Raw genomic sequence first — 12,230 nt, 5'->3', positions numbered from 1 at the left:
AAACCGAAAAGCAGCAGAAGAAAATGTCCTCATTGCTGCTCTCAGTACTATGGGGGTTCAGTTTGTGATGACGTTATTGTTTCTAATCCCTCAGGAATTTTCCTATGCACATTGATTACTGTCTTAGTCAGGGTTTCTATTCCTGCACAAGCATCATGACCAAGAAGAAAGTTGGGGAGGAAAGGGTTTATTGGGCTTACACTTCCATTCTGCTGTTCAGCACCAAGGACGTCAGGACTGGAACTCAAGCAGGTCAGAAAGCAGGAGCTGATGCAGAAGCCATGGAGGGATGTTCATTACTGGCTTGCTTCCTCTGGCTTGCTCAGCCTGCTCTCTTATAGAACCCAAGACTACCAGCCCAGAGATGGTCCCACTCATAGGGGGACCTCTCCCCATGATCACTAATTAAGAAAATGCCGTATAACTGGATCTCATGGAGGCATTTCCCCAACTGAAGCTCCTTTCTCTGTGATAACTCCAGCTGTGCCAAGTTGACACAAAACTAGCCAGTACAGTTACTAATTAATACCTAGCTCGTGGGTTTTGATGTTTGAATGATTCAGAAATAGTTCTGATCTCTAAAAGAAGTATTATGAATTCTTCAAAATATGAGATAATAGAGTACTGATCCTTACGCATTGTGGGGTGCATGTGCACACATGTGTGCTTGTGTGTATGTGTGAATATCTGTGTATGTATATATAAGGGTTTGTGTGTGTGTGTGTGTAATGTGAGTCTATTTGTGTATTTGCGTAGACTTGCATGTGTGTGAGAGTATGTATGTATGTGAAAGTGTGTGTGTCATGTGAGGGTTTGTATGTTATGTTAGGGTGTGCATGGGGCAGACAATGTATTTGTTATTAGAAAAAAAATCAATACTATTTTGTTCTGACAGATGTTTCCCTTTATTTGAGGTCAGGATAGAAACACAAGCTATAACATGCTAGTACAGGGGCAAGTTAATTTCATGGTTTAGTGTGTTTCTGATTTTTAAAAAAGTCATGCATTAGTTGAGGAAGTATAAACTACTAATTGTGTAAAGAAATGGTTTCTTATTATTTAAAAGCAAATTGTGTCTTATCTACTCAGGTGGCCAATCAGGGAAATGTGGATTATTAAAAAAGCAGACATAATGCTTTAAAATCATATTGTATCTACATCTCAAGTTCACAATTGATATATTGTATACAGTACTGGAATAGGGTAGAAATTATGAATAGAGTATTCAAAGTTTATGAGTAGAAAATGACAAGGTAAGGCATCTCTGGAATATATAAAAACTAAGTGGGGAAGAATCACTAGAGAATGTCAATAGAGGAAATTATGTTCCATTAACAGGGGACGAGAGCTGCCTTAATTAATAAAATTATTCCTTCTACAGTATTTCAATTCTTTAATAAGGGTAGGATGGGATAATGGGAATAATAGTCCTTGTGGCTGTGAAGTCATGTGTGCTTTGTGATTTTAGGAATGCAATTAATCTTAAAGACATTTGTCACACAGGAACAAGTCCCCCGAATCCTCAACAAACTTCAAGGTGATAATAATTAATACATATATTGGAAACATTCAAGAGCCATAGCAAGATATGAAATAAGACAAGATTTACATTTGTAACACATCTTAAAGCTTGCCTTTAAAATTTTTGGGAAAATCAGAACAGTGTTATTTGTTCTGATTATGTTATGACCATAGCCCTGATGTCTCAAAGGGCTCTTTTGAGACAGAGATGGAGGGTCTTTATTCAGTCTGTACTTTGATAATATGAAGGGCTCTTCTTTAAGGTCAAAATTGAATCAAGGTATTTTTTTGTTAAGGACAAGAAGAAAGGTAAGAAAAAGGCATGGTGCTGCCCCCAGCCATGGGGCTAGTGCTTAGGTAAGCCTTATCTAGAGAAGCCCCTCTTCATAGAGAAAGGTCAACACTTAGCTCTGAGTGTGTAGAGCCACTGTTGATGACAAGGCAGGTGGGAGTCGCTCCAAGAGTCAGTAAGCACAAGAAACCTAGGCAGACAGGTAAACACCAGTGTGGAGAGAGCAGATGCCTCTGGTTTGTCAACAGTTTAAACTCTGAGCAACTCTGCTGCTCTTCTTGTTTGCATTCACCACTCACCATATCAGATCTCTCTCGTATACAAATCGCATCAACCCCTGCCCCCCTTTCCCCATACCACACCGCCCAGAAGTCCAACAACACTTCACAGAAGCTGAGGAAAGTTCTTGAAAACCCCAAATCCATGTGAGTGCCAGAAGAGGTCTCATACAGGCGTTGCTTTCACATTGATTGAATAGTGAGTCTGCGCTGATATGAAAGGATGCTTCGGAAGGCTGCCACAGTTCCACGTGCTTACAGTGTGTGAGCGCTCACTGCTGTGGTTCAGAACCAAGTCTGAAGTGGCTCTCTTGTTGATTTGCGGACACATCTGGATACCTAAGTACTTTATCTTAGGGGAGTTTGAACTTTCATGTAATCTTTTAAAGATAGAATGTCCTTTACAAATGATCCTTTATCAATGTCCTTTATAAATGTCTTTTATAGTTTGGTATAGTCCAAGAATTTTACCCACTTCCCTCCCCCAACCCCGACAGACAACAGGGAGAGAAAACCAAGTGTAGCATTTGGGAACAAACCATAAAATTAAGTCATGTCAGGAAACCAAAACAAAAGGGAAAAAAAACAGAGAAAGATCTGAGTGCATACACAAACCACAGCCTCTGTGAACTCACATAAAAATAAGCAGGGGAAAGGCACTGTGGCAGTTTCAGAGTGGGGCATTCTTCCCAGGAAAACAGCGAGATTCACTACGGAGGACATTATTCTTCAGAGACTGACAGGGTCTCATTCACAGCCCCAGGACTGATGGTGCATGTACAGCCAGCTTGCCAAGCAGCAGAGCCCTGGGATGCAGGTCCCCAACGGTGAACTGAGATCATTGCTGAGGACACTCAGAGATCACATAAGGGACACTCTGTTTGCTCTCTGGGAGATGCAGTTCATCTGCACTAATTGCAGCCTTGGGAGCCTGGAAAAGGCAGCTCTGTGCCCACATACTGTATTCCCTTTGTTGGGACGCTCTCATGGGCTGCTCCTCCGGGCATTGTGTGTGTGTGTTAACAGAGAGCCTGCACTGCCTTTAAAATCTATGTGCATTTCTAATTCTTTGCACTGGACTTACTCATAGCTGATGAGAGGAAGCTAGCAGATAATAGTGAATCACTATAGCAGGTAACTTATGTGAGAAAAGAAGTCCAAGAAATCCAACTACTAACGTTTACAGGAATTCACTTTTCTGAAGATTCCAACACCGCAAAGCTTGCCTATTAACCATCTATTTATTTTGGCATTTTCAAAGTTTGAGTGATTAGGTGCTTTCAACTCTAAAAAATATGTATTTTAAAATATACCTTTGTGTACTTTTCTTTATTTTATAAAAGACTGGAAGACAGCCAGGCATAGTGGCCCACATCTAGAACCTAGCCTTAGGCAGTTGAGACAAGTGCCCTTGGGCGTTGAAGCTCTTCTGGGACTCACAGTGAGTTCCAGACCAGTCTGGGCTACATAGTGATATCTGCTCAAAATCCAAACAAACAATGAACAAAACAAAGAAACAATAACAGTATAGGTTTAAATTTGGAAAATGCTGTTGTTAAAGAGACTTACAGTCAAGGCAGTGCACATTTGGTTTGCCTGTCTGTAGATGGCTGTTGTACCTGAGTAAACCCAGAGCTAAGAACGTGAAGCATTTAAAGATAGGTGTTGTAATGATGGTTTTGACGGTCAACTTGATTGTATTAAGAAGGACTGGGGGAGATGAATAAAGCAGAGCTCAGGATGTAATGTGGGTAAAATATAGTCCACATCTTAAAATTCCATTCTGTAGGTCTATAAACAAAAAGCCCAATTTGGATGCTTAGAAACTTTAACAAACAAATGATATTTTCTTCACAAATTTAGGATTTTTAAATAAACACGCCAAAATTAGAACTATAATTTGAGTATGGGAATTATATTCTAAGGAATGAGAATGTAGCTGGGGGGGGGGGGGGGAGTGTCCTTGCCTAGCTTGCACGAGTATTCCCTGTACCTCAAGAAACCAAAAGTAACAAAGAATCATGTCTTTACTATTCTATGTGATATCACAATCTTCTCTTTGTAAAAATAATTGTGCATATGTAGCTGAATGTACATGCAAACACACACACACACACACACATTCTCAAACTTAGAACAATAAACTTTATCTTATAAAATACTAGAAAATGGTAGGTAAATAAACTGGTTGCTGTTGAAGCAGAAGGACCTGAGTTGGGTTCCCCAGCATCCTTGGAAAGCTGGTCATGGTAGCATGCACCTGCAACCTCCATCCTTGGGGTACTAGAGACAGGCAGGCTTGGTGGGGCTCTCTGACCAGCAAGGCTAGCCAAATCACTTATCTCTAAATTAAGTGAAAGTTCTCGTCTCAAAAACTAAGGTGATGAGCCCTAAAGAAAACCATCAGTATTGACCTAGGATCTCCATACAGGCAATTGTATATTTCACCCATGTATACACAAGCACACTCACACATATGCACACATGCATGCACACACACATGTACACATACCATAAACAACACAGTGAAATAAATCTTGAAGATATCAAAATAGGACAAAAAGCTGCCTGTCTTTAAAGACTGTAAGAGACTGACCTGGGGTTATGACCACGCCGTTTCCATTGACTACAGGCCTTTCTTCTTCTTCCTCCTCTGGAGGCTCTATACTTGCTTTCTCCATGTTGGTCACTGACTTATTTCTTTTCCGCTTCCCCTCAGCACTTGGAGTAGCTCCCGGAAGTATCTGGTCTGTTACATTTAATAATGGTGCTGGTTCAGCTGGAGGCTTCGGGGTACCGTAGTAGTTGTCTGTAACAGATATCCAAACATTCTATGGTCAAATCTTTCTCCTACACGTGTATGGTTTTTAAAGAATCAAAATTATATCAATTTGTATTCTATTTATCCAGCAATTCACACATTACACATATATGGTTTTATAAGCCATATTACACATTTTTATTTCTATTTTACTGTGTTTTAATGCATAAGATAATGGCCCATGTTGATTAGCATCTTTGCATGCTTTAATGTATTGAGCTGTTAAGTTAGAACTTTATGCATTATTTTTGGATGACATAAAACTAATTTCAAATCATATTAAGCCAACTTCATTTAAGCCTTCAAATCTATTTAAGCCTTTAAAAAATGAATGTTAATCATTAAGATTAAAGGTAACTTTGGGTTTGTTTTTGTTTTCAATCTCATCTCATTCTGCAAAGGATACTTTGTCTTTCTCTTGAAGGGGACACTGGCTACTGTGCTGTCTAGAGTTGCTTCCATGCCAGGTCCATGGTTCCCTTAGCTGCAGAAAGCGAGCTGCTCCTTCATTATTAGCCTTTAGACTATCATTGCTCTTTTCTTAGAGCTCCAGTATCTGAGCTGTAGGATAATGCTCCTTCCTCTCAGACTGTGAGATCTCAGTAAGAAACAAATCCCTATCTATCTATCTATCTATCTATCTATCTATCTATCTATCTATCTATCTATCTATCTATCTATGCTTGCATGAAGCCTAGAACACACTTATTTTAACATGTGATTTAACATTCACATATGCATATAATGTGCTTGGATCATATCCACATCCAATTTTCACCTCTTAAAATCATACTTATTTCTATAATAAGAAGCTGGCATATAACAGGCATGTGTTAAATGTCTGTTAAATAATGCAATTATATGTTTGCCTTTTCTTGTTCAAGAGAAATTATTTTATCTAAAAATGTTCAGAAATATGATTGGTAAAGAACCAATCTAGGTGCTACTTTGAGAACTAATTTTCAAATTTTAGCGGCAATTTCATACACATGGTGGTACATGTGTTATCTGAGTAATTGTTGCGCTCCTGTACACATTATTAAATCTTTATTGATGTTGACTATGCACCCAAACATCCCTTTGCATTTTTGAGAAACCATGCTGACCACACTAAAAGTTTTATCTTACAAGACGCTTAATAACCTGCTATGGAAGACCAAATTTGGCATCAAGTAGGTAACCATTACAATGAGCCAGACCCTGTAAGGAGACAGAAGGGAAAGTGAGCACAGCCACCTCTCTTCATTGGTTATGGATATCATCTGGGAAAGCAGACCACTGTGAAGAAACAGCTCGTACAGTCAAAGACAGTGTCTAGATGCGTCTTTCTGTACAATGATAAAGTCAATTACTTAACCCCAACAAGACTCGACTCCTTTATTGCCATGTTTCTTGTGTTAGGAATGCAAACAACCAACATCTAGTCTACTTAAGTTAAAACATGATGAGTCTGTGAGCAAGTTAAAAAATTATGGGATGGCTACTTGACAAAGAGTGCTCAAAAATATTTAGAAAATAGGGAGAGACAAAGGAGTCAGGAATGTAGACAAGATTAAGTGTTGACAGGTTTTAAAGACAGGATCTGAGGCTAGATTCTCCTTGTTACATAGGCTTAATCTCAACCTCCTGAGTGTTTGGCTTCCACTTGCAATGTGCTGGCATTGCAGATATGTTCCACATGCTCTGTGGTGGCTGGTTTCTTTGTTAAGAAGTAGAATCTGCACACAAACTGCCTCTGAGGGAAGTGGAGTTCAAACTCTGCTCAGCCCCTCTGATTTGCCCAAGTCCAGGGAGCTCATTGGCTGAGCTCCTCCCATTCCCCCCAGAGGTGTAAGATGTGAGGGAGCAGCCATGGCAGACAAAATGGCTGTTCTACTTTGATTTCAGAAGAGGGATCTGGTGATAATTAAACTTGACTGTCAACCCAAAAGAATTAAAAGATGACTCACAGATCAGAGTGGGGTGATTGGTGGATGAACAATTGAAGAGACCCAACCAGAATGTGGGTATTTCTGATCAGCAAGGTTGGGGCTCAGGTAATCAAAAGTGGGAGAAAGAAGGAGCCAGAAGTGCACACAGCTCCGCGTTTGCTGAGTGGGTTCCCATATGGCTGTTCCTGTCACATGTAAACAATATGCTTCAGATTCTTCGGACTTTTAAAGTCCACCCCACAGACTATTCCTAAGGCTTCACCTTGGAACTGAGATTCAAAACTCCTTGTTTTGAAGCTTTCATCTTTTTGGACTCATCAACTGTTGATTTTCCAGATCCACATCCTGTATGTAGATTACTTAGACTCTGCTTTAGCCAATCTAATAACTCCTCGTTTTATACATCCTTCCACTGGCTCATTTTTTCTAGGTAACCTGAATGTAAAGAAGGAGACCTTCCTTCAACCTATCTTCTCTCTGTACTTTGCATACACAGCAAGGCCCTAGGGATGATGGGTAAGTAGATATAACACATGGCTTATCTACAAGTTCTCTTCTGTGGGTTGATGTTAGGATAAAGCTGGTATATATGGGGAAGAGCTTTATAAAATGTAAAACTGCATTGGTTTTAATAGTAGTGAAGCACCATGATGGAATGAATTGAGCAGATGTTATAAAGAGCAACCATGCCATTCATGCTGATGTTCTTACTCATATAGACTCAGATAATTCAGAAAAATATTTACTTTGTTAAGTGTTTCTTCTATGTATGGGACTCTAAAACAAAGTCTGAGAGGATGACACACATAATGTTAAGGATTAATTCTGATTTGCAGCATTTTAACTAAATCAAAACTTTATATATGGAGGATCAACCAAAATCAGTAGCAGTTTATGTGTACACAATGAACTTGTGCTTCAGCATTCTTAATGGATAGCAAAATTCTAAGCACATCATTACATTTTCTCAGAACTCTCAATATCTACTTATAAAGTAGATGTTATGCCAAAATAGAAAGTAGCTCTTAACCGTGTCAATGAAAACTATGATTCTATATGGTGTCTGCTATCATTGATGCTCTTAGATATATACAGTTCTAAGAAAAACATATTAGTCTTTAGTATTTTTTCTGTGTATTTTTAAGTTATGATATTCATAGGCAAATTACTTCTTAGTAATTAGAAATAAATGCATAGACAGGCTAAAATATTAAATAATAGATCTTGCTGAATTTATATTATTAAATAATTACATCTATTGGTATGTTGTATGATTGTAAATTATATAGTAACACTATTTTGCTACTGTTGGACTTATGAAATTATATGTGAGCTTAAATTCTCACAGATGTGAGATTACAGATGTGGAACTGTATGAATCATTAGTTAAGAAGCTAAGATTGTCATTGTTAGAAAAATACCAGCTCGAAAAAGGTAACAAAACAATTTGTATACTTACTACACTAGAGAAATATAATTCATGGAGAAGACTATATCACACCAAATCGGGAACTTTATTGTATCACTTAAGAAAACCTAGACCTTACTAAATGTTGGAACATCTTCTGGGTATACCAGTCCTGGGGATATACGGAGAAGATGCTCCAACACATAATCAGGACACATGCTCCACTATGTTCATAGCAGCCTTATAGCTGCTATAGCCAGAAGCTGGAAAGAACCCAGATGTCCCTCAACAGAGGAATGGATACAGAAAATGTGGTACATATACACAATGTAGTATCTCACAGCTATTAAAAACAATGAATTCATGAAATTCTTAGGCAAGTGGATGGAACTAGAAAATATCACCCTGAGTGAGGTAACCTAGTCACAAAAGAACACACATGGTATGAACTCACTGATAAGTGGATATTAGCCCAGAAGTTCGGAATACCCAATATACAATTCATAGACCACATGAAGCTCAAGAAGAAGGAAGACCAAAGTGTGGATACTTCGGTCCTTCTTAGAAAGGGGAACAAAATACCCATGGGAGGAGATACAGAGACAAAGTATGGAGTAGAAACAGAAGGAAAGGCCATCCAGAGACTGCCCCACCTGGGGATCCATCCCATATACAGTTACCAAACACAGACACTATTGTGGATGCCAACAAGTGTTGGGAGCCGCCCCCACATTCGCCGTCACAAGATGGCGCTGACATCCTGTGTTCTAAGTGGTAAACAAATAATCTGCGCATGAGCCAAGGGTATTTTATGACTACTTGTACTCTACCTTTTCCGTGAACGTCAGCTCGGCCATGGGCTGCAGCCAATCAGGGAGTGATGCGTCCTAGGCGAAATATAACTCTCCTAAAGAGGGAAGGGGTTTCGGTTTCATTATTGAAGGGGCTTTCGTTTTTGGGGCTGGGCGCTGGGCGCTTGCCCTCCTGGCTCCCAAAGATGTAAGCAATAAAGTTTTGCCGCAGAAGATTCTGGTCTGTTGCGTCTTTCCTGGCCGGGCGTGAGAACGCGTCTATTAACAATTGGTGCCGAAACCCGGGACGAGAAATTCCGGGACGAGAAAAAACTCGGGACTGGCGCAAGGAAGATCCCTCATTCCAGAACCAGAACTGCGGGTCGCGGTAATAAAGGTTCCCGTAAAGCAGACTGTTAAGAAGGATTCAACTGTATGAATTCAGAACTTTTCAGCTGGGGAACGAGAGTACCCGTAAGTATAGCTTTACGAGGTAAGCCTGGCCTTGAACTTTCTAAGGAAATTCAAGACAGTCTATCAGAAGTAAAGTGGAAAATGTTTGGCCTTGAATTTTTTCTAATGTTAGGAGCCCTTTTGTTCCTTTTCACATGTTATCAGGTGATTAAGATAGGGCTGAAAATTCTGGATAAAATTCAGGGCAATCTATCAGAAGTAAAGCGGGGAGAGAGAGTAGGAGCAAAGAGAAAATATGGTACACAAAATAAGTATACAGGCCTTTCCAAGGGTCTTGAACCCGAGAAAAAGTTTAGGTCAGGTAAGAATACCTGGGGAGAGATTAGAAGGAAGGAAAAGAAAAAAGAAAAGAAAAAAGATCGATTAGCGGAGGTCTCTAGGAGATACTCGTCACTAGATGAGCTCAGGAAGCCAGCTCTTAGTAGTTCTGAAGCAGATGAAGAATTCTCCTCTGAGGAAACAGACTGGGAGGAAGAAGCAGCCCATTACCAGCCAGCTAATTGGTCAAGAAAAAAGCCAAAAGCGGCTGGCGAAAGCCAGCGTACTGTTCAACCTCCCGGCAGTCGGTTTCAAGGTCCGCCCTATGCGGAGCCCCCGCCCTGCGTAGTGCGTCAGCAATGCGCAGAGAGGCAATGCGCAGAGAGATGCGCAGAGAGGCAATGCGCAGAGAGATGCGCAGAGAGGCAGTGCGCAGAGAAATGCGCAGAGAGACAGTGCGCAGAGAGGCAGTGCGCAGAGAGGCAGTGCGCAGACTCATTCATTCCCAGAGAGGAACAAAGGAAAATACAACAGACATTTCCGGTCTTTGAAGGAGCCGAGGGTAGGCGTGTCCACGCTCCGGTAGAATACTTACAAATTAAAGAAATTGCCGAGTCGGTCCGTAAATACGGAACCAATGCTAATTTTACCTTGGTGCAGTTAGACAGGCTTGCCGGCATGGCACTAACTCCTGCCGACTGGCAAACGGTTGTAAAAGCCGCTCTCCCTAGTATGGGCAAATATATGGAATAAAGAGCGCTTTGGCACGAAGCTGCACAAGCGCAGGCCCGAGCAAACGCAGCTGCTTTGACTCCAGAGCAGAGAGATTGGACTTTTGACTTGTTAACGGGTCAGGGAGCTTATTCTGCTGATCAAACAAACTACCATTGGGGAGCTTATGCCCAGATTTCTTCCACGGCTATTAGGGCCTGGAAGGCGCTCTCCCGAGCAGGTGAAACCACTGGTCAATTAACAAAAGTTGTCCAGGGACCTCAGGAATCCTTCTCAGATTTTGTGGCCAAAATGACAGAGGCAGCAGAGCGTATTTTTGGAGATTCAGAGCAAGCCGCGCCTCTGGTAGAACAGCTAATCTATGAGCAAGCCACAAAGGAGTGCCGAGCGGCCATAGCCCCAAGAAAGAACAAAGGCTTACAAGACTGGCTCAGGGTCTGTCGAGAGCTTGGGGGACCTCTCACCAATGCAGGCTTAGCGGCCGCCATCCTTCAATCTCAGAACCGCTCCATGGGCAGAAATAATCAGAGGACATGTTTTAACTGCAGAAAGCCTGGGCATTTTAAGAAAGATTGCAGAGCTCCAGATAAACAGGGAGGGACTCTCACTCTTTGCTCTAAGTGTGGCAAGGGTTATCATAGAGCTGACCAGTGTCGCTCTGTGAGGGATATAAAGGGCAGAGTCCTTCCCCCACCTGATAGTCAATCAGCTTATGTGCCAAAAAACGGGTCATCGGGCCCTCGGTCCCAGGGCCCTCAAAGATATGGGAACCGGTTTGTCAGGACCCAGGAAGCAGTCAGAGAGGCGACCCAGGAAGACCCACAAGGGTGGACCTGCGTGCCGCCTCCGACTTCCTATTAATGCCTCAAATGAGTATTCAGCCGGTGCCAGTGGAGCCTATACCATCCTTGCCCCCGGGAACCATGGGCCTTATTCTCGGCCGGGGTTCACTCACCTTACAGGGCTTAGTAGTCCACCCTGGAGTTATGGATTGTCAACATTCCCCTGAAATACAGGTCCTGTGCTCAAGCCCTAAGGGCGTTTTTTCTATTAGTAAAGGAGATAGGATAGCTCAGCTGCTGCTCCTCCCTGATAATACCAGGGAAAAATCTGCAGGACCTGAGATAAAGAAGATGGGCTCCTCAGGAAATGATTCTGCCTATTTGGTTGTATCTTTAAATGATAGACCTAAGCTCTGCCTTAAGATCAACGGAAAAGAGTTTGAAGGCATCCTTGATACCGGAGCAGATAAAAGTATAATTTCTACACATTGGTGGCCCAAAGCATGGCCCACCACAGAGTCATCTCATTCATTACAGGGCCTAGGATATCAATCATGTCCCACTATAAGCTCCGTTGCCTTGACGTGGGAATCCTCTAAAGGACAGCAAGGGAAATTCATACCTTATGTGCTCCCACTCCCGGTTAACCTCTGGGGAAGGGATATTATGCAGCATTTGGGCCTTATTTTGTCCAATGAAAACGCCCCATCGGGAGGGTATTCAACTAAAGCAAAAAATATCATGGCAAAGATGGGTTATAAAGAAGGAAAAGGGTTAGGACATCAAGAACAGGGAAGGATAGAGCCTATCTTACCTAATGGAAACCAAGACAGACAGGGTCTGGGTTTTCCATAGCGGCCATTGGGGCAGCACGGCCCATACCATGGAAAACGGGGAATCCAGTGTGGGTTCCTCAATGGCCCCTATCCTCTGAAAAACTGG

At 41.6% G+C, this 12,230-nt stretch overlaps 1 protein-coding gene across 15 annotated transcripts in view; it reads right to left on the bottom strand.

Moving 5' to 3' along the window:
* Positions 1-12,230, bottom strand: part of Magi2 (membrane associated guanylate kinase, WW and PDZ domain containing 2) — a 1,485,406-nt gene that overhangs the window by 504,872 nt on the left and 968,304 nt on the right. For all 15 annotated transcript variants that reach the window (XM_006535743.4, XM_006535748.4, XM_006535745.4 and 12 more), the window contains one exon: positions 4,688-4,900. In XM_006535743.4, the coding sequence (XP_006535806.1) occupies positions 4,688-4,900 (213 nt within the window). The remainder of the gene's footprint in view (positions 1-4,687; positions 4,901-12,230) is intronic.

Source organism: Mus musculus, chromosome 5 (genome assembly GCF_000001635.26).
Source record: "Mus musculus strain C57BL/6J chromosome 5, GRCm38.p6 C57BL/6J".
Taxonomy (NCBI): Eukaryota; Metazoa; Chordata; class Mammalia; order Rodentia; family Muridae; genus Mus; species Mus musculus.
The sequence above is the reverse complement of the archived record's forward strand: the minus strand, read 5'-3'. Positions and strand labels throughout refer to the sequence as shown.